General features: G+C 35.8%; 1 protein-coding gene across 4 annotated transcripts; it reads left to right on the top strand.

Annotated features, from left to right (window-relative positions):
- The first annotated feature begins 576 nt into the window (after positions 1 to 576).
- On the top strand, positions 577 to 20,416 carry LOC105233457 (protein spaetzle). 4 transcript variants are annotated; one of them, XM_019992891.3, is made up of 7 exons: positions 586 to 1,447; positions 18,845 to 18,922; positions 18,999 to 19,073; positions 19,266 to 19,304; positions 19,365 to 19,461; positions 19,545 to 19,854; positions 19,916 to 20,416. In XM_019992891.3, the coding sequence occupies exons 1-7, from the start codon at positions 1,379 to 1,381 to the stop codon at positions 20,088 to 20,090; spliced, it is 843 nt and encodes a 280-aa protein (XP_019848450.1). In that variant the 5' UTR covers positions 586 to 1,378; the 3' UTR covers positions 20,091 to 20,416. The 4 variants fall into 4 exon arrangements, with proteins under 4 accessions (XP_019848452.1, XP_019848450.1, XP_019848449.1 ...); XM_019992893.3 differs by lacking the exon at positions 19,266 to 19,304 and having other exon boundaries at positions 577 to 1,447; XM_019992890.3 differs by having other exon boundaries at positions 19,266 to 19,461.
- Positions 20,417 to 23,801: the final 3,385 nt, after the last annotated feature.

Genomic DNA, 23,801 nt, shown 5'->3' with positions numbered 1-23,801 from the left:
TTTTGCTGATAATCCAAAAAAGAAAGGTAGACTGAACTCGAGCGGAACCAAATTTTAGTTATCTTCGAAAATTTTTGAAATATGAAAATTAATAATATTAAATATTTCGAAATAATATATTGACCTACTTCACCAAACTAACTGAATTAATTAATACATGAATTAATACATCACTTGTTGTTCGGATCACTTGACGCGATCTAATGTGTTTCATGGAATGCAATGCGGAAATTTCCAAGATCTCTGCAACTGATTCTGATCATGCGAGTTCTACATTCATTATTCTCTGCTTACGCTAAATATAGTAGTAAGGCCTAACAAATTATATGTAAATAGATATACCAATTCTTTGTAATTATTAAAGTAATTTGAGCTTTATCTGAGTGCAAAAACGGATTGTGCGGATGCTAAAAATAGTTAAGCAACCATAACTAAATGAGCAGGTCTCAGCCAGTGTTCAGTGAGAGATACACAATATTATAGGTATGGTTAAATATGGAAGAGCTGAGTAAAACGAAAACTAAACAAGCAAACATTTAACGCACCTCTCACCTTTGCGGCGATCAGCTGTCATTTAGTGAGTGTGGAGACCGATCAGCCGTTCGGCGGCATTGCAAGGTAAAGAGCGCGCACCGTAGCGACGAATCAGTTGGGAGAGCGTTTAAGCATAATTTGAAGCTGCTGTCGCCTTGATTGCAGCGTTGGACTTGAAACTCGGAAGCTCGGTCGAAGCTTTGTTGTGGCGTCCACGGTCTACTCACTATCAGTCGTGGCCACAGCTGTGACGGTTGAACAAGCAACGCTCGGCGAACGGAGCTCGATCAGTGCCCAGCGATTAGCGTGCAAAGCAAACAACAACGGATCACGCTGCTGATTGACAAAGCAAAAGTGAAAAACAAATAAAAAAAGCAAAATAATAAACCGATAATTTAATAAGCAGACAGCAAAAACAAAAATGTATGAAAAAGTGTAGTGAAGAGCAGCAAACAAAATAATCGCACTTAAATTTAGTTAAAGTAGGAAGCAATATAGCGTGTTTTTCGGGCTTCGGTTATTTGTAGACAACACCGAAGCGTACACAAACAAACGAATATCCAGTGGAAATACCAGTCTGAGTGTGGATTTGAGTTTTCGCTTGGGCGCACACGACGCACGTGTTGATGTCGCGGATGTGATAAAAGCGCGCAGCCCAAACAGTTGGTGTACACGACATTCTCAAGCTTCTGGGAAATTCTCTAAAGCGTGCCAAATTTGAAAAAAAAAATCAAAAATATAAAATCCGTTTTTGTGCTGCGCACCAAGTGTGCCTTGTGCCTTGAATACTCTGCCTAATTTATTGCTGTGACAAAGCGTACTGCGCTGAATCAGAAGTCTAAAAATGTTCCACACAACTTCTTGGTGCTCGCGGCCGGCTTTGCCGCTTTTGTTCTTCACTTATTTGTTTCTGGTGAGTGCTACAACAATAATGCTGATTCAAAAGCTGTTTTACTTTACACCGCTTTTATTAACTGCTTTTGCTATATTACTAATATGTATGTACATATGTGTGGTGTACGGAGTTAATCTGCTAATTATGGAACTGAGTGCATATATGTGGTTTTTGTTTCAGAAATTAGCTTAAAATAAATTTAGTAACATCTTGCAATTTCATGAAATGTTATCAGTCGCTGTACATACGTTCATATTCAAACTCTGAATTTTTGTGTGGCCTGTCTTTATTTAAGTCTGACTCATTGGTCTACAGAACATCAACTTCATTCTCAAAGCTCAGGAAATTTTCCTTGAACAGCGCAACTCAGAGCTGTGTTATCATTCGCAGTCATCAATTACGTATAGTTATATGAGCAATATACTTACATATAATTTCGACTATACCGGCAACCAGTTTGAATAGCAGCTGTAAGCTATAGTGGTCCAATAAGAAGAATATATTTGGAGATCGTATAGCCTTATATACTTGTAAACTTTGCCGAAATTCATGAAAATATTTCGCCAAATGAAAAGGTTTACAATAAAAAAACTTCATTTTGATCGGTCAGTGTTTAGAGTCGCTATATTCTACAGACGTTGAGTTCCAATAACGACGGTTCCGAAAAATAAGTAGCTTCTTTGGAAGAGAAACACTTACAAATCGTTATCCCAAAGACTGAGGGACTAGCTTGCATATATTTGACAATCTACAGAGGGACAGTTAGATGGATGGATGGATGACTAAGCTCATCACGGTGATTATTATATATACCTAATATAATATTAGGAATACGTAGTTCGGAGAAATTTCGCTCACATTCAGCGCTAAACCACATTATGGTTATTAAATAAAATTGCACACATTGGACCAACATATAGTGAAATGGAAAGTTCGAGTTCATTATATTGCATAAAGTGGTACTAAGGAAAGATCTGGACTGATTGCAATTTCTGCTACTACTCGTCATCACAATTAATGTTATGCACAAAATTTTTCGAGTAGAAAATTCGGCGCCACGTACATTGCCCAATTGTGACCCTTCTCCACCATCTCGGCTGTAAAGTTTAATATCTGTGACGTATTTATTTAATGAGTTATCGCGCTTTTACTAATTTTTAGCATCACTGTTAAATGGAGAGTGAAAGTGCTTATCAATTGATTTCATCAATTTTTGCAGTGCATGAAGATGTGCTCCTCTCACCGAGCTTGGTACTTCGTGAAATATGTGCGATAAACCTCCTTATCTGTCCCCATTAGTTTAAGGTGAACTACTTTACTCTGTATCACTATGCTGCGAGAGTATATAATTAATTTTCAAATATTTTAATTTATTAATACTCATAAAAACTTACAAATGCATATTGTCTGTGCCTAGTCCGATTTTATATAATATATTGAATTTATATTCTGAACCTCAATAGCCTTATCAAGTTGCATTTATAAAAGAACGTTCCTTGGCATTTATTCCTTGAAAGTTATGTCTTTCAAATGTCTCAGATGGTACATGGCTATAAGGCCTTAATCGAAGCGGATTTGTCCGCATACGCTTCAGACTTTACATATCCCCAAGTATAACGATGTGATATAACACGATCTTGGTGGCCAATCGCCCGCCCAAAAAAGTGAAACTATCTGCTCACCAAATGTTCTCTCAATAAATCTATTGATTGGTGCGATTGTGTTTCAATTTCAGATATCAAATAGTCGCTTATCGTGACGCTTGAAGGTTTCGTTTTCACCGGCAGTAAATGTATTTGTATTTTGTACGTTTTAAATTTAAGATCTTTACGGAAAATGCACAAATTCGATCCATACATCTTGTTGCTGCGAACAGCGCCGAATAGACTCTCCGCGGTCTTCGTATTCGTTCCGGAGGCTGTTATATTTTCTTCACTGCGTGCTTGACCTGTTCTATACAGTCGAGTATTGGGTAGTCGAAGAAGTCTATTCGTATTTTGTATAGTTTATTTGTTAGTCGTATATCTCCACTGCTACCGATAAAATTTTGTCATTCCATATAGTGTTAGAAAGGTGAGATTTTAAGCTTCATTTATCCAAACAAATTTTGATAAATGCCATTTTTATATAAAAAATGAAAGAATGCCACCTCAGCCACCAATTTGTGAAGTTTACGGAGACGATACTGTATGAGTTCGTGTAGCACAACAAGGGTTCGCGCGCTACTGTTTTGGAAAATTCGATGTGAAAGATGCACCTCGCTCTGGTCGATCTATCGTCGAAAAAGTCGATGAAATTATGGAAAATATTGACCAGGACCATTACATAAGCTGCCAAGACATCGTTAAGGAACTTAACATTCAAAATCAAACGGTTTCGAACCAATTAAAAAAAGGCTGGCTACAAAAATAAGCTCGATGTCTGGGTACCACATGGATCTTCTGTGCAAAAATTTAATGGATCGAATAGACATCTGCGATTCTTTGCTGACACGAAATGAAATCGAACCTTTCCTGAAGCGAATGATAGTAGGAGATGAACAGTGGATCAAATACGACAATAATGTGATCCAACCTATCCGAACAATTGATTTTACATTTAACTGTCAACAACTGACGAGATTGAAGCAAGAAATCGAAAAAAACGATGATGGAATAATGTCTCTAGCGGGAAAAATGGCAAAATTGGTCGACCAAAATGGTACATATGTATTTGGTTCATTAAAGATTACTTTAAATTAAAAAAAAAAATATATACTTGAAGTTTTATTAGAAATACGAAAAGACTTTTCGACTACACTCTATTAACTAAAAATGGATGATGGATCTCAAGATGGGTGATGGCCGATTATGTTGACCATAAGTTGAGTGAAGAGCGCGAAACATATTCGTTAGTGAACGTGAATTTTCGTAAAAAAGTTGAACGTTTTGGAAACATTGTTCAGGCGTAAGTCTTTCCATCATGAAATGTCAAACAATACTGAACAAAAGTAACATGACTGCTTGATACATCTCAAGTGTGTTCCGTCAAAAAAAGGTTATTGAAAAAGTACCTCTACTTGTATCACCCGAAGGTCTGAGGACAGGAAGGTGTGGATAGTGTCAGATCTAGACAATGCAATAAAGACGAAAGTAATTCTAAGTAATTTTGCCTTTAAAAAATAGTCATGGTACATTGCCTACGGTATGAGCCGTAAGCCGCAGACTTTTTACAAAACTTTTATGTACCCGAATAATTACTATTTCGACAGTCTCATTGTCTTAATTCAATTGTTAAAAAGTACTTATATTTTGTAGGTTAGTAGCGCTCTTTCGGACATTTCAGCCTCTCTGTCATATACTATTTATAATATTTAATAATAACCAATACTTTTCTAGTTAATTCAGTACATCCGCGAAAAGCGAAATTATCTCTTGAATCATTTAGAAGTTCCCACACATATGTATGCATGCTTTTCACCTGCATTATTTGCTTGCATATTTATAAATTTCCAAGAACAAATCTTTAACGATTAGCTTTTCAAACTAAATCACTTGCATTTTCAGAATTCGCGTTCGAATTTGAATCGCATTTTTACTAACTTACAGACAAAGATTGCGAATATCAGCTTACCGCCTGCTGTATTTAAAATATCATTATACTTTAAATCACCCACCCTCGGGGCTAGTTTTTCTACAAAGTCAAATGTTCGGTTGCTTGATGTAATGTGTTAATTGCCACCGCAATGAATTTCAGTTTACAGTTATGCAAACTTTGCATTTGCAAATTATCTCAAACGTGAAGTGTTCAAGTCGCAATTTCTTCTTACAAACGGCTGCACAATAAATTATTTTCAACGTTTATGAGCTTGACTTAAATTATTGGCTCATCGCGCTCAGGTCGCTTAGTCAATAAGCTGTTTCGAAGCTACGCCTTCCATGCAAGGCGGTGCACAAATATACGTTACATAATATTTACTTTGGTTCACACAAACATTTACATTGTCAATAATATGACAATACACACACAATTCGGCAGATGTTTGTTCACGCTTCTTCTAAGAGTCGTGTCTTCAGTTTTTCGTTTAATTTAAGTTAATGGTAGAATGATGTCTTACTTACTTTTCTGTTAAAGATTTGTGACTATTTTCGGAAAAACAATTTCAATCCAATTTTCCAACTCACAGCACTGAAATGTTTCGGTTTCTAATAGGTTGTTGTCGTCTTCGATTTGAAGTGCGTTCAAAATAAAGTGTTAACAAAATCATTTAGTTATTTAAGCGTTTTTATTCTGGTAAATATTTATGTGTTTCGACAGCTCTGTTGCAATGATGTGTTATTAATAATTTGATGACTTAAGATTACTTAGATCAAGCTTAGTGCTAAAAGTTTCTGTTAGTTAAATAAAAATGCTAATATCGTTTTCCAAATAACTCCCTTTGAGCCAATACAAGCATGTCTCAATTTTCTAAACACACGTTGTATACCTCGGCTGTTTGCCTGCAACGAATGACTTTTAATGGGTTCAATGAAATGTTTTTTTCGAACCGGATTTCTTAGTTTTTAAAACAGAAAAAATCTCAAGAATCCAGAGAAGGCCTCTATGGTGGCTAAATGATGACTCTGGTTTCGACTTTGATCAAAAGATCACTTAGCATCTTGCTGGTATGTGACGCTGCATCAAAGTGGTGAAAAATCTATGAATTATCTACCCACGAATTTTCTCAAGTAGAAGCCTCAAAATGACCAAGTAGTATTCTTTATTTAACTTAAATATCATAATCGTCTACCTACGTTCCGTCACGTAATGATGCGTTTGATGACTGCAGGGTCGTCAGTTTCGTTGTCAAGGGTTTATTTTGCGAATACTACAAGTACATCGTTTCTGCAAAAGGTATAAGTACTTGAGATGCTCTACTATCTTTCTGATGTCAACATGATGATTCCAGCACTATTCTAAGTTCTACTTTCGAACTTAAAGAAACAACTTCAATATCCGCATGTACAGCTCTCACACTCAAATAGAGTTAGAAAAAATTTGCAATTTTCAGTTTCATTTACTCCCTGGCTTTCTTTATCAACTTAAACTTTGCCTCAAACTCAAACTGTTTTAGGGTTCGACGTTCATAAAAGTGGATGTATATATTTGTATATAAACTCCATTCCGCTCCATTTTTTTCATGTGGTACTCTATTTATTCAATTGTTGCTACATATTATTATCAGAAAGAAAAATATTTGTTTCTTCTGACGAACATACATAGCTATTATAACTTGCAGAGAACCTTTGTTAGCTGCCTTTAAATAAACAACCCTGTTCTTTACCATTTTATAACAAATAAATATTCAACATTTAATAAAAAAGTTGCGTAGGTTTTGCTCTCGTTTATTTGCAAATCTTTATAAACAGGGATAAATATCGAAAACATATGCTATACTGTAGTAAAAACTTTGTTTCAAAGGTTATTTTATAATTTTCTAGTTTACAGGCATTCAGTTTTCTATCCTGCTGGAAAGGCTGTTTCTCATATTTCAATGATTTATCCGAAAATTTAACCGGATGGATGCACATCAGTGTTAGTTTGATACTCATATTTCCTCTTAGAGTCTTAAAGTTTGTCTGGATATTTTTCATAGTTTTTTATAATTTGGTATTTTTCCATCAAAACAAACTTTTTCCAAGCTTCATTTTCCTGTACAGTTATAACCTTGATAGCAGTATATTTCATTACATTAGTACTTTAGTAAGCATCAAAAACTAATCGATCATGCTCGCCACAGGGCGGGATTTCAAGACTAGCAACACCATGGCTAAAGGCAGCATTAATCAAGAAGTTAGATTTTCAGACAATTATCGACGCAGTCGCTGCCGTCAGAGCTCGAAAAGCCCACTTCTAACTTCTAAAGAATTGATGATTAGAAAATTTTAAGATTTCAAAAGTGGTTCTTTTCATTAATTAGTGCTATAAATAACCGTGCGAATGAGATGTTTCTGTCTTTTTATTAACCGTCAAGTTTTGGTATACCCTTTCGACGTACATACATACATATATAAAAGGTGATCCATTACGAGGTTCCTTACTTTTTTAAAGAGAAAACGCAGAAGATTAAAATTTAATGGAGTATTTTTATTATAATTCTAAAGAACATCCCATTTACATTTTGAAGATAATCTCTTTAAAATGTTGACCGCTACTACGTATCACGTTCAGTGCACTTTTTGCTGATTCGGACTAGCATTTCGATTGTCGAATGACACTCGTGCTCCAAGGTTTGAATCGAAGCATAGAATTTAAACTTTGAATATACTCCACAGGAAAAAGTCGAACGGTGTAATATCACACGATCTCAGTGACCAATCGACCAGCCCAAAATGTGAAATTATCTGATAAGTGCTCTGTTAATTAATTGATTAATGCGATATGTGGGTAGTGGCGTCGTGTTGTTGAAACCAAATGTCGTCAAGGCCACGAGCTTCAATTAGATATCAAATAGTCGGTTATCATGGCGCGTTAACGGTCGCCATTGACGGTTATGTTTTGAAGAAATATGGATTTATGATTCCACCGGCCCACAAACCACACCAAACCGTTGATTTTTTCTGGATGAAATGACAACTCTTGAATCTTTACAGGTTGCTTTTCCTCTCAAATGCGCCTATTCCACTTGTTTAGATACCAATTGAGATAGAAATAGGCCTCATCGCCGAACAAAATTTGGCTCGAAAACGTCGATTCTTCTCGGAACTTTTCAAGAGCCCGCAGAACGAATGAATGTCGCTTGGGAATGTCGAACGGCTTCAGTTCTTGCACAAGGTGTATTTTGTTTGCTTTCAATTTAAGAATTGCTGCGAATGGCGCCGAATCGACTCTCCACGATTTTCGCGTAGACTCTCAGCTATTCGATCAAATTATATCCAATAATGAATGCTTGGTCTCAAGATGGGTTACGATATTACACTCAATTGGCCGATTATGTGGACCATAACCTAAGATTTGATAAGAGCATAAAACACTTCGTCGTATTACACTTATTCTATACAAGCAAAAAAGTAGTAAGTGTGTAGAAATTTAGTAAAATTTAGGAGAATGGAGGGAGCTCCCCTTCCACTGGGCCCTGCATATTCAATACTTTCATGAATCAATTCGCATTAAAATGATCAAAGCTATCAAGTTCAAGAACATTTTTGTTAAGAGTTGTGTTATTTATGTAATATAAATATTAAGAATTGATTACGCTTAACTTGTAGTATGCGTGCATTCACTAGTTCACCCATTTAATCATTCAAATATGGACCTTTCGAATCCGCACTCAAAGCCTATGGCATAGGTGGCCCTTCATTTTTATTCATTATATTTTAATGAGGGTTTCAAACAGAGCTAATGTGAACATTCTAAACAAATATTCAACGGTTGGGTCAAATCGCGGTGAACTACAAATGAATTCAAATTATATGCCATATAATGATATGTATACGGTATGTACATATACATATTTTTATATTCATAGTATAAACAGATGCGCTTCTGCTATTCAATTTAATTACCACATTTATATACAAGTAGAACTTACATTGTGTATTTCGTATTGTAGAAATTAAAAATAACTTGATCAGCTTTGAAAAGTCATGTGACCACACGATCGCAAACTATTTCTGAACAATTATCCGGTAAAATTGTCGCTGAAGGTATTTTCTCATGCGAAAATGTCAATTGTTGCTGCTAATAATACGCTTAAATTTAATTGCATTGCATTCTGCGCTAATAAATTAGTTTCATACTCTTTGTTTTGCTAATTTCTAACTTCATAAACAGCCAAGAACAAACTGGAAAATCCACTATTTCCTCGTGTTAATTGTTGTTGTTGCTTAGACTGCATGTAATTGGCATTATAATGCGTCGTTTTTGTAATGAATAAACTATCCGAAACCTTAGAGTTTTTAAATAAAATTTGAAATTATACACGCCACCTTCCATGGAGTCAATTTACATACGCACAAACAAGAATAATTTCCATTAAACTCAAAACACCTTTTTATAAGTTATTTGATTACAAAGGTACTTCAGGTACTAATTGTTTCTATACAATTTTCTGCAAATAAGTTTCACGAGCTATACATACATACATCGAAACGAAAGTATTGCAACTCTTGTAGCAAAAACATTTTTCTGCGAAATAATTACCTTTTACAAAATAAACGCATCTTAAAAACCATTATGAACTCTCAGTGGTGCTATTTTCTGAGAATCTGTCTGAAATCTAACGTTACTGTTGTTCTGTGATATGTCGAGATGTATGAAGAATAAACTCAAACTAAATCCGCCGTAATGCGACCTTTGTCGCTTGACTGCTGGTTTGGTTTCAGTTACGTCCGGTCTTGTCCTAATGTCTTTGCTCGCGCTTAGCACCCTCTTGGTACACTCGAGTGTATTGGCGTGTTGCTCAGACAACTGGCCAACATTTGTTTTTTTAATAGTGCTCATGCAAAAAGGGTCCCTTCAGAGCCGTTATTCGTCCCCCAGGATGGTAGTCGCCTTTAATGGACACAAGTTTGTCTCAGTAATGAGTGCAAATCGAGGTTTGACGCATACCATTATGGGACTATACGTTCAGAGTCGACCAGCGCAAAGAAGAAATCGTCTGAACTTACACCTACAACGGCATCTTAACGACAATAGAGAGGAACGTACTCTGAGACCTGTCAGAGTTTTAACGGGACGGGGAAGTTCGCCATTTCCGATGAGTTTCACCCCATCATACTCAGGGAGGCAGCAACCACCAGCTCAGACCTCTACCAAAATCCTTAAGAGCTAAATCCACACATAATTCGGTTTCACAGCAACAGTCGTCAAGAGTTCAAAGGCCAAAGCTGAAGGTCATTTAGCGTTACCCACGATGAACCAACATCGTTGCTACATCTTATCAAATAAAAATTTTTCCATCCGATAAATGATATGTGCATATTTCGTAGAAGGTGTATGAACTTTTTCTCTTTGGTTACAGCTGATTGTACTGCATTAGTATTTTCCTCAAAATGGGAGTTAAAATGGAAACCAACAGTATTTTCTAGACAGATTTGGCTAAACTTGATGTTTTGTGTTGGCTTCAAACGATTTTGAACGGTGATTTAGGTAGCAAACAATCTTTTTATGAACGTTTTGACATATGAGCGCTATTCGTGTACTTTACAGTAACTTAAAATATTCATCTCCGTCAAAAATTAAATTAAATCGCGATTAGTTTTACAACTTTCGTCGTCGATAATCTCAACAACAGTCCATGGATGAACTTAATTAAATTTTTAACGATGAAGCTTTATCAAGGATCAATCATGGATGATATGGTGAATTCAATCAAGTTCAGAAATCATTCCAAAATGAATTTCGTGAAGGTCGTCAATAATCACTTTTTGTGGAAACTATTGATATTATTATTCTACCTGGTATTCCACCTGATATTGCACGATCGTCATGTGACCTAGGCATTAGTGAGGCTTATTGCATGAACATTTGTAAAAAACTTGTTTACGTTGGTTCTCACACACATCGAAGCGATTTTTGATGACTAATATTTGATTATATTCTCTAATTCCGGCATATACCTGATGTAAACATTTTTTTTTTCAAATGTTTAATCATAACAATTTCTACTACTTTGTGTTTCACAGGAAATCTCGTTAGTATTTCCATTAAAACCGACCCATATTAATGCTCACTTAGGTGCAATGTATGTTAGTAAGTGTAATATAAAGTTGATTGTTTGAAACTGATTTCGACGCTGATAATAAATATCTTGTAAGCTGAGAGTTCATAAAATGCTGATTCCACGAAAGTTAATTACGGGCACACAAACACATTATTTTAGCAGACATACAATGCATTTTAATGAAAGCATTTCAATGAATTTACAGTTTGATTTTATTTTTTTTCTCTTCTTATTGTTATTGTTCTCTGGACCTGCTGTAATGAAAATTGTTTATTATTAATAGCAATAATTACAATGTAGGTGGAATCTTCATGACATGAGCATCGTGTAATTGATCACACTTTTGTGTAGGCGAAAAGGGACTTTTTCGACAGAAATTGTAGTTTTCTTTTTACGATTGTCGTGAAATGAAATTTCCACTAATCACATTTCATTTTAAATACACTGACTTTTTACTAACGATGGCTATTTTTTGCAGTTGTACTTATTCAACTTGTGTAACAATAATGCTAAATTTAGTTGTACACTCACCTGTAAAATTTATGCAGCACACATTATCAATTCCAATGGGATAAATCGAAAATTGTCAATTGCGTGTACTTTCTTTTTCACATCGCGCTTATTCACGTCACCCCGATTAATTTTGAAATTCATTGACCGTGATTGAGATGACCGCAAACGGACGCCTTTGCAAAACCACAAACATTTGTGGCGAAGAAATGGAAGAATAAATTTGTATGTATGTAATGCGTACGAGTATACCATGCAGTGAAAATAACAAGTGCGAACCGAACATCAAGTCCTAACATATTAGTAAGCTGATACGAGTATTCGTTCCTGCACAAGCAATTGGTACTGTGGAAGATGGATTGGCAGGAATTTAACTATTTTAGTTCAGTTAGTTTATTTCCCATATTATCTGTGAAAACAAGTATTTTTTTCAAACTTTATTTAAGCTCTTTTATATTCAAATATATACGATCTAATTTTTGTAAGAATATCTGTAATATATAACATGTCAATTGAAAAGGCCCCGTCATATCGTAGGTTCGTTTTTTTTGTTCAACAGAGTTCTCTTCAGGGCTGATTGACTGATTATTCGAGACAGTCGATGGGGGCCAGAGGTGCAGAATACGGTGGATATGGAAGCTATGCGAAGCCAAATTCACGAATTTTTGCCTTTATTCTCATTGATTTGTGAGACAATGCTTTCTTTTCTTTAAACGATGCAATAACGCTGCGCAATGGTTGCTGTTGGTGGCTCTTCCTTTTTGAAGGTAGGCAATAAAAATTATGCCACGCGTATCCCAAAATACAAGCACTGTAACTTTGCTAGTAATTTGTTGCGTTTGTCCACGCTTTTGAGCGGATTCATCGTGTGCAGTGCATTCGAATGACTGTCGATTGGATTTCAGAGTGTAATAATGGAACCTTGCTTCATCCATTGCCACATATCGACGCAAAAGCTCGTGTTTATGACGCTTAAAAATCTCCTAATACTGCTTTGAATCATCAATCGTCGTTGTTTTTAGTCAAAAGTGAGCTCGAGTGGCATCCAATTTGCACAGGGCTTTCGCATGTCCAATTATTCGTGAGTGATATGAACACTTTCAGTTGATGTCTTGAGAATGTCTGCTATCTCGAACAACTTCAATTTTCGATCATCCAAAATTATTTTATAGACTTTTTTGATGTTTTCATCGATAACGATCTCTTTGGGGCGTCCAGTGCATTCACCGTCTTCAGTGTTCGTTCCACCATGTCTAAACTGAGCATACCAATCATTGAAGTTTGATTTTCCGGAGGTTTCAACTATATTTTTTTCCTTCAAAAAGCAACATTTTATCAAGACAAGAAAACATTTTTTCATAATAACAAAAGTTGCTTCAATTAAAATTATATAATTCACAAACTAATGATTCAACAGCTGTCAATTTTATACACGGGCCTTTTGAAGGTTAGGGCTACCTACTAATCATATGGATTTAATTCTAGTAGCGCCATCTATATGTCATCTTGGGTATTTTTCAACTTTGGTAGTTAATAATATAATACTTTTAAAATCGGCTATTAATATCTAACCTCAAGCAGCTGGAACCATAACTCGCCCTGGACTAGTTCTTCCAGTAAAGTAGTTTAGTTCTTCCTCGGATACACATTTTCGACCATATCTCAGTAAATGGATTCAGTTCGTTAGAAGGACTTATCCCGCTCAACATATTTCAAGAGAAAAAAGCTGTTAAAATACATACATAGGTATATATGTATGTATGTTTGAAACCTAATTCGTAGGGAACGGCATTTATTTATGAGTTTTTACAAACTGCAACGTCTCTTTTGCCGTTTCATTAATTTAGTGCAAAAACTGATTTTCTGCCGATTCATAAGTGACTTCATGTCCTTATTTATTTATTTATTCACTCTGATGTTTATATTCTCATTCTTATATTTACACAAATGTCTGCATGTACTATGTAAGTACCAATAAAGTGCTTTAATGTCCCATTAAATAGCCTATAAGTGAGCATGCGGTTAAAATCTTACGTGCAGTGAAAACCGCAAAATCTGTTGGAACTGTTCAAAATGCAGTCGCGCTGACGAAATAAACCAAAATAATGAATGAACGCAGCAAGTCGCATTTAAAAACGCCTAGAGTGAGTCATTAGCAATGATATTACATATACCCAAGAACCTGTCTGTATATACCCTTTAGTGTAGCCAGTGCGGGCTGTTTCTGCTTTTCCGAAAGTAGTCGCGGTAGTAGGAAATACGAAGGCCTACAACTCTGTAAAAAGATGCGCTCATACAGCATCAGTATATGTATATTAATTATATGTAATAAAGTAGTAATTAACCTTCATCAATTAGGGTGATCATGTAATGATATAAGTATCTGAAATTCCGAGAAGTTAGTAAATATCTTGCCTTTTGAGTTTTACGCTTAAAACTGTTTTAAAAAACGTATTTGGCTTAAAATTTTGGCGTTTTTAATTGCTCATCACTGAGTAATAAATATTATAAAATATACAATATAATGCTCATTAATCGCATCATCATTAATTACTTTCGTAATGCACTCGAATATTCTGGTGATTTCACACTCAGTACTCATTTAACACACTCAAGAGCGTAACTCTAATTGTACACTCTTTTACGCACCAGCCTTTTTTATTACTTCATGTGCCTATAAAATGTGTGCTCACAAAACTCATGAGTAATGAAATAATATATTTTCGATAAAGAGCCGAGATAAAGTATTGTTTTAAGTGTGCTCCGTGTGTCGATTGAGCCCACAATACTCGCTATTAGTAAAGTTTAACATTGATGCTTTTCAAAGCCTAATAAGCCGGTTATGAGCTGAACAGTAATTATTATGCGTTTCAGCTACGGTACAATCCAGTTACTAAAGTGTGTGTCGGCCCATTAGGCTACATTATATTCGCCCACTTATGAATTCAGCGATCAGCTGTTCGAATTGGTTTCATTTGTTTGTTGTTCGTTGCACGTTGTTGAAACCGCAGGTGGTTTTCTGATGCTTAGAGTTTAATTATCAACTTGTATGTCAAGAATTTGTATTGATGCGTGTTACATAAAAGTATTGCATTGTCCAGCGTGTTTGAATTAAATTTGATAGGAAATCAATTAAGCTTTGAACGCTGTTACTTTGTAATTCCCAAAACTCCTAGACGTGAATCATCAAATTCTTTTAGAGCGACTAATATTAATGTCACAGTACCTGTAAATTGCGAATATAACACAAAATTTTTAATTATTCGTCAGTATTTATTTTGTCGTCTTTAAACTAATCCACAATAGATGTAATACACTTATGCCAACGTTTTTTTCAGTCTTCGAAACTCTTTTCTAAAGCACTCTTTGCTATGGCGTTCAGCTCCTTCAGCGAACTTTGTTTTATCACTTCGATCGACTAAAACCGGGTTCCGCGGAACGTCAATTTCAGTTAGGGAACAAGAAAAATTTTCACACCGAGACAAATCTGGTGAATACGTTGATTGATCAAAGATATTCAATGCGGTTTTGGCTTTAAATTTGGTCACAATCGTGGCTCAGTGCGATGGCGCATTATCATCTTGTAAAAATCATGAAATGTTCTTCTACAATTCCTGCCATTTTCGACAAGTGTTCCCACGCAAACTCCTCAAAACGGCCAAATAGTACTTCTTATTGACTGTCTATCCCTTCAGAACAAATTCATGATGCACTAAACGAATATCGAAATAACAATGAGCATCACTTTGATTTTTCAGCGACTTTGGGCTGGTTATTTTGGTTTCCTCTTGTTTTTTCCATCCATTCCGATGATTTGCATGTCAAACTCATGAACCCATGTCTTATCGGCAGTTATAATGCCCACCATGAATGTGAGATCAAACAATCCAGCATGTCCATAGAGACCTGTTTACGGTAAGCTTTTAGAAAAATATTCAGCTTTATCGGACGAGTTGCATACCCAAAATATCCAGCAAAATTATTCGAACTGACTCGCGAGAGATTCTCTTGTCATCTCTCTAACACTTGTTTGACGATTTTCAAGTAGTATTCTTCTCTTTTTATACTCTCGCAACAAAGTTGCTAAAGAGAGTATTATAGTTTTGTTCACATAACGGTTGTTTGTAACTCCTAAAAGAGTCAGATATAGGGTTATATATACCAAAGTGATCAGGGTGACGAGTAGAGGTGAAATCCGGATGTCTGTCTGTCCGTCCGTCCGTCTGTCCGTCCGTCCGTGCAAGCTGTAACTTGAGTAAAAATTGAGATATCATGATGAAACTTGGTACACGTATTTCTTGGCTCCATAAGAAGGTTAAGTTCGAAGATGGGCAAAATCGGCCCACTGCCACGCCCACAAAATGGCGGAAACCAAAAACCTATAAAGTGTCATAACTAAGCCATAAAAGAAGATATTAAAGTGAAATTTGGCACAAAGGATCGCATTAGGGAGGAGCATATTTGGACGTAATTTTTTTTGAAAAAGTGAGCGCGGCCCCGCCCCTTACTAAGTTTTTTGTACATATCTGAGAAAATACTATAGCTATGTCAACCAAACTCTATAGAGTCGTTTCCTTTAGGCATTTCCATACACAGTTAAAAATTGGAAGAAATCGGATAATAACCACGCCCACCTCCCATACAAAGGTTATGTTGAAAATCACTAAAAGTGCGTTAACCGACTAACAAAAAACGTCAGAAACACAAAATTTTACGGAAGAAATGGCAGAAGGAAGCCGCATTCAGGCTTATGGACTTATGGACCAAAAACCATATCTCAGGAACTACTCAACCGATTTCAATGAAATTCGGTATATAATATTTTCTTAACATCCTGATGACATGTACGAAATATGGGCGAAATCGGTTCACAACCACGCCTTCTTCCAATGAATTCCATCTGATGCCTTTTCTGTATAATATATACATTAGGAACTAATGATGATAGCGAAATAAAACCTTACACAAATACGGTATTTGAGCTGAGGTATCCCTTGTGGAAAAATTGTCGTGATCGGACTATAACTTTTCAAGATCCCTGATATCGAACACGAAGAACTCAGTGCCTAACCTAACCTAACCTAATTTTTCACCGAAAATATCGGTAAATCTCTCAGAATTTAATTCTAAATTATTTTACAGCAAAATAAAAAAATATGTAAATGACGGATACTTAAATCTCGATTATCACTTTATCATGCGAGAGTAAAAAATGTTCGGTGACACCCGAACTTAGCCCTTCCTTACTTGTTGTATTTAAGTTGAAGAGGTCGAATGTCGTCCAGAGCGAGGCATGCCTACAACGATCTCTCGACCGTCTTCGAAAATCTGAAGCCTTTCTCAACTTTCGAAACAATTGCGCACGAAATTTGGTTAGAACTACAAAATTTGAGAAAAATTCCTAGTTCGATTATCCGTTGTAAAAATTGCAACGATCTACTGAGGTGCACCGACTTAAGCAGCTGCTGAAAACAAACTGGTTGACGGGTCGCGCTCATATTTGGGCTGGTATCTAAGGATTCTTTTTTCTTTTCAAATATCATTTACCCGGGGAATTTAATTACACTTTCTGAGTGCTTTTTTGTCACAATGGGCGTGCCGAAAGTTCTGTTACAAGGGCAAGCTGTTACAAAAATTAGATTATGATGTACTTTTTCATGGATACGATAAAAAAACATTCTCGAAATATTAAATTTTTCGAGAAGCTCATAAATTTCACTAACGCCACTTTTCCACTTTCTTTAGCTACCCACTCCATTATTCGTAGGTGAAAGCAAACACTCAACTAGTTATTAAAAAATATAAGACTCTTCACACGATTTGTAGTATAAACTTGGCAACATAAGTTAAGTCAAGACTACGTACAACACCCACAGGAGAAGGAACTAAATTAGAAATATTTGTACAGACAAAATTTAAAGCTTTCGCCTACCAAAGCTTACTTTGTTTACCATTAATTTGACATTATTTGTTTCGATGCTAAATGTTTTTAACATTTTATATGAACTTAAACGAATTCTAAGGCTAATTCTTAACTTAATTCAAAAAGAACATTCAAGCAGAACCCAATTGTATATTAGTCTATACTATATTATAGTAATAAAAAGTCTGTATATTTTAGTATTCCCAATTATCTACTTGTAGTTCGCTTAGTACTTGTAGTTTAAAGAATTATTGTACCAGGTAAATGGTATGGTTGGAAAAGTTACTCTTTGTTCTTAACTTTGTTTGTTGCTTGTTCATTTGTGCTTACAAACATCTAAAAAAGGTCTTAATACAATTCGTAATGTAAGTGGTGTGCCTTATATCGACATTTTCAACCGCAATATAGAAATCATTATCCATCAACCCACAGTTTTTGCGTAATTGCCTATTACTTGAATTGCTTAATAACTATTGCTTTAAGGAAATTTTTTTCTTCCTCTCGCTTAACTACATAAATCTGGAACGCGATTCAGGAACATATAATAACTATGTACTTATAAGTGCACTCCGACAATAGCTTAAACTCACTAAACTGTTAACAATTTCCAATATTAATGCTAAATTCCAAAGGTTTCGACGAATCTGAAGAAGATTGTCTACTATTATATATTACCTGATTTTAAGTAGAAGATATTCAATATATCGTCACCTAAAATGCAAAATTACCTGTCATCAAAAAATCTACATTAATTTTTTTATTGCTTACGATTAACTATGTCATATTATGTATCATAAAACCCGCTATCAATTGTCGACTATGTATATCAAGAGTAGTTCAGTTGTCGGTCGGTTCACACCTTCAAATCACAGCATGTAACCACTACATAGACTTAAATTAGGATGTTTGACTTTTTTATGGTCAACTGTTTAATCTTGATCACCAAATACGTAGTTCGTTTCGGAGTTACACTAAATAAAATTGACAAATGACAATTTCCGTTTTTGGTTAAACATACATACACTTAATCGGCGTAGACACCGCTTATGCGATTATAGCTGGGTAAATAGTTACTTCTATAAGAAATATGGTGTGGAGCCTCGATCACTCGAATAAAATGAAACACTTAAATGTTTTGTGAAACCTAATAATTTTAAAAATTAAATAACTAAAAATAACAGTATTTTGTCTTTGTATACATTTGTTATTAATGGGTTTATTAACTGTTACAATTGAAAAAAAAAAATTATTCAAAATTATTCAGTGTTTTCTAACCGACGCACATGTCTAACATTTTCAGATAGTTAGCCCCATTGCTGGCTTTACTTACGATTATCGCGCAAATCGACAAAAACGCTCGCCCAATGAAGCTAAGAAGGTTAGACGAAGAATCCAATCAACTTAACTTTTGAATTGCTTAAACGAATTACTTTATAATTTTCAAAACTCTGCAGGTAACAAAAGATTTCGAAGCGAATTTGGATCGAATTTTTAAAATTGGTAGTGATACGGGACTTGTACTTTTCAACGTAAGTCCCACAAGGCTTAAAGCTTTTAAGACACCTGCAATTTGCTTCTCTAACACACACTTTCTTCACATGCTTTTCCACTTGCCTTTCTCCTATAAACTTTTATAAAGCTTCCTCTCGCTTACACTTACTATCTTACCACTTTTCCTTTCGCTTTCTGTTTGTTTCTCGTTTTCAATATATTTCATATAGGACACATCGCAACCGGCACAAACAGATGTTATGTTTAAAGTGCAAAGATCACCCGACGGCAAACTGAACGTGATTTTTAACGATTTTCTCATTTTCCAGACGACAACTGCAGGTACACCCACCAATAACAACAACAATAATAACCAAAATACACAACACAACAATCGCAATAACGACGCGATTATCTTTTCCGATGGTAATTAGCAATCAATATAATTATTCCTTCATACAGCTCAAGAAAAGATCAATGTTTCATAATGAGTGGGTCATTGCTTACAGATGGGTATCTCTGCGGAGAACGGCTAAAGGGGAAACCCTATTGTTTGGAGGTGCCAAATTACTTGGAGTCTTCGCGGTTGGATAAAATTGATGAGAACAATTTTGAGAAATTCAAATCATATTTCAAAGACGATGTCGTGCCACCGCCAGACATAACGCAACGTATGAACTCGGACCCGCAGGAGGAGTACTATTGCTCCAGCAGATCGCATTTAATATATCCGAAATCCGCGGAAACGATGGAATCCAAATGGCTGTTGGTCGTGCAACACGAGAACCACAAGCAGGGTATTTTAGTGGAACAGTGCGAGTAAGCCTACATAACGCAAATTCTAGACATAACTTATCGTAACTCTTTTGTCCAACTACAGCGAAGAGGACACGCCCTGCCGATTTCACGAGCTACTGCCGAAATTCTACACATCGCGTTGTAAGCAGAATTACATCTATAGAACCATGGTTGTGTCGGTCGACGGCAAGTTGCGGGAGGAACAAGTAAAAATGCCCAGTTGCTGCAAATGTGTGTTGCGTTACAGTCAAAATTGAGTCTAAAAGCTCTGCAATGCATACACACATACCTATACATGTATGTATGTGAAATCTGAGTTCAGAGCGTTGCACATGGCTATATGAGCGCTGGAATTAGTTAACGCGCTTCAAGCGGGCTTTATGTTTTCCCTGGTGAATCTAGAATACGTAAAATATAATTCACAGTGCCAATAACTATTGTAAATTACATAAGTTTGTAAGTAGGAACGAAAAAAATTGTATAGCGACAAAATGATGCACTTCAATATTATATTTAATAGCTCATAGGCATTAGTTACTGTTTTTATATTTTATTTAAATTGAAAACAAAAACAAAACTACAACTTTTGTGAACATTTTTATACTTTAACATATACAATGTATATTGTAAATATATTTTAAAATTTCTTTTAACCACAAACAAAAAACTTTTAAAATGCTGCACGAAGAGCAATAATCTAGAATCTAGATGATCCTATGGGCAAAAATTAGCAAGACTTTTTAATTTAAATTTCAAGCGAAAATCTATTCGTTGAAATTAGTTTTTTTTTGTTGGTATAACTGTCAGTCATATCTGTGCCAAAAGTCACATGAAAATAATCATTAGTGATTAGTATTCGCTTGCCTTTCTGAAGTACATAAAGGGCATTCGGCGATTTTTACGATGAGTGAAATTACTCAAGAGAGGAGCTCCAATTTTGAGTGCGGAATCAAATTTCTGGTGCCGCAACGTTTAGAATGTTGGAAGAGGCCTTCGTGAAAATATTTTGACTCGACCAAGTGTTTTTGATTGGTACAAATTTTTCAAAAAGGGTCGAAAACGCGTTGACGACGAACTACGTCCTGGACGTCCATCAACATCAACTGGTCAATAAAATAAAGGAATTGGTGTTTGAGAATCGACGATTAACAACCAGATATGTTACTGAAATTGTTGAAATATTATAAGGATCAGTTAAAACCATTTTGAAAGATCTTGTGTCCTAAGAAAAGTGGAGGCATGAGTGCTTCCAAAATCATTCCATTTATTTCGCGTTAAAGTCTGTGAAACAATGTCATGAAACGTATTATTTCTGGCGATGAATCTTGGATCTATACTCACTACCCACAATCAGACCACTAATCGGCCGAATATCGCGGCAAAGGAGAGCCGAAGCCGAAAACCACGTCAAAACAGGCCAAAGCTTAAGGTTATGTTGACAGTTTTCTTCGATTACCGAAGTGTGGTGCATTCAGAATTTCTTCCGGCCGGCAAACCTGTTATAATTATATTAATGAAATATGTACTCTTGCTCACATATGTAGAAAACAATTTTCTTGGCATTATTCGGTATTATGTTATAATAACTTTCCTCGATTCATTATTTCTCTACACGCTATCTTTGCAGGGAGTGGTTCGATTGGTTCCTCTCCAGTGCTTGGCGAATTGAAGAAAGCTAATATTTTTTTACCTTTAATTTTACGATATCGAATAATTTCTAAAACAGATATCATGCACCATATGAAAAGTCCCTTTTTCAAAAATATTGAATATTTTAAAAATTAAAGTAAAAGTTCGCTACACCAAAATTTTAGGAACAAGCGTTTACCATTTAATTAATATATGTGCATACAAGGTGCTTTCCAAAGTAAACAGGACATTTTGAATCTAGCACCTTCTGGTGGCGCCACCTATGTGTCGACTCTGCTATCTTTATCGAGTGTCCAGTGATTTCATGACATTTCATTGATTGGAAGTGAAGTTATTGCGTTTTAAGTGTCAGTACGTTTGTGTTATCGGTGCGAAAATGAGCTTCGAAGAAAGAGCGAACATTAAATTTTGTTTTAAAACTCTTACTGAAATGTTTCAATTGATGAAAGTTTATGGCGATGATTGCCTACTGTAGTAGAGCGCATGAGTGGTTTCAACGTTTTCAAAGTGGTCGTGAGGACATAAATTACGATCAATATATGGACCAGTCAAAATCTGTGATCACCGGAAATTCCATCGAAACTGTGCGCGAAAAACATCAACTAATCGCAATTTGACCGAACATTTGGGCTTACGAAAGGTGTGTGCACGGTTTGTTCCGCACAAATTGACTGACGACCGAAAATTGCTTTCATCGATCGACGCTTGTGACCGATTATTTGACCAAAAATCACTTTTTAACCGCTCGTGTACTGTGTGGCATGTAGCCCGTCTAGTTAGAATCAGATGTTGTCAAGATCAATTACTTCCTGTATACCCCTAATATAAAAATTGCGTTTCAAAGGTTGACTTCAATATATTACACAGTTTTGAAACATCTGAAAGTTTTTACCCGCCTTCGACATTAGCAAATAACGAGAGTACAAAATGTGCGGTTACACTCAAACTTAACCTTTTCCCTACATTTTTGCTTCGAAGGTTGAAGTTAGCATGTGTAAATTTGTTATCATTTGTGTCCGTGTCCGAAGTTTGTAACACCACGAAGAAACGTCGGAGACTCTATAAAATATATATATATGTATATCTATATACTAGCTATCCCCGCAGCCGTTGTCCTGCGTGAAATTATGTGTTTTGAAATGAAAAGAAAGTTGAATTTATCATTTCATTTTTTTTTTTCAATGTAACGCAGCTTGATAAACAAAATTTTTTGGTTTCTGTTCCGGTGTACAGAAAAGATTGCTTTCCAACTCGTGTGCACGCCACGTATATCTGGCCGTGTGAAAAACATAGAATTTCCAAACTTATTGCACACACTATGCGACTATCCTTGTGTCCTGTTGAGTGTCATCTCAAATGCAATTTTCGCTGGAAACTGAAATGGCAAATCGTTGGAACTCAAAGAAATTCGTTGAATCAAGCATTCAGCCCTTTGTATTCGATAGCTGCGTCACAATCAGTCGGGTTCCATTACATAGTTTCGGCGCTTGCAGATTGCAAAACATAATAACGACAGATCAAACTTTGAGACGCAAATGATGCGGTGGCATACCAAGCCTCTCCAAAGAATTTAGAAACTCCACTGGATAATTCACGACGACGTCTTCAATGGAAAGACGATCGGTCGATTTGTATGAGCGCAAGTCTTCCGGAATTTGACTTTTAATCTTCCAGTTTAAGTCAAGAACATCTGTATTTTTTGGCAGTTAATATTGCGCGTGCATTTAAGGAATCATAGTTAAGATAATTTGGCCAAAGTCCGAAGATTGGTGATGAGTTCATCTTTCGTGAATTGATAAACCGCAGATGGAATTGATATCAAACCATCGGAAGCATCAACCGGAATTGACCCATTTCCAATTTTTAGCGAATACGATGTAAAATGTCTTCGACAATGTCATTTTTGTTCGTATCTCATAATTGACGCGGATTTAAAGGCTGATATGGTGAAATGATTATCGCGAAAAGTGTGGGAACTTCAGTGGCATTCGAAGTAGCTATCGCATCGTCCAACATTTGTTTCCACTGATTATCGTGTTCCAGCAATTGTAATTGCACACACCATACCATTCACAGTACGCAATACGCCGCGTACATTAATCAGTAGCAACCGAAGGTAGAAGCAATCATCGTTTTTTGGGTGGGTTGTGTAAATTCATCCTAATGCATTAGTTGAGAACACACCTGAATGTCCATCTACTGTTCGGTCTTGCTTTCAGCGTAACTATTTCTTCGACGATGCATTCCATGAATGCAAGGTATTTTCAAATAGAGCAATGTTCTCGTAAGCGGATCACTGACGAAAGTTGAGAAAAAAA

This window comes from Bactrocera dorsalis, chromosome 2 (assembly GCF_023373825.1).
Source record: "Bactrocera dorsalis isolate Fly_Bdor chromosome 2, ASM2337382v1, whole genome shotgun sequence".
Taxonomy (NCBI): domain Eukaryota; kingdom Metazoa; phylum Arthropoda; class Insecta; order Diptera; family Tephritidae; genus Bactrocera; species Bactrocera dorsalis.
This window is presented reverse-complemented; position numbering and strand designations above follow the sequence as displayed.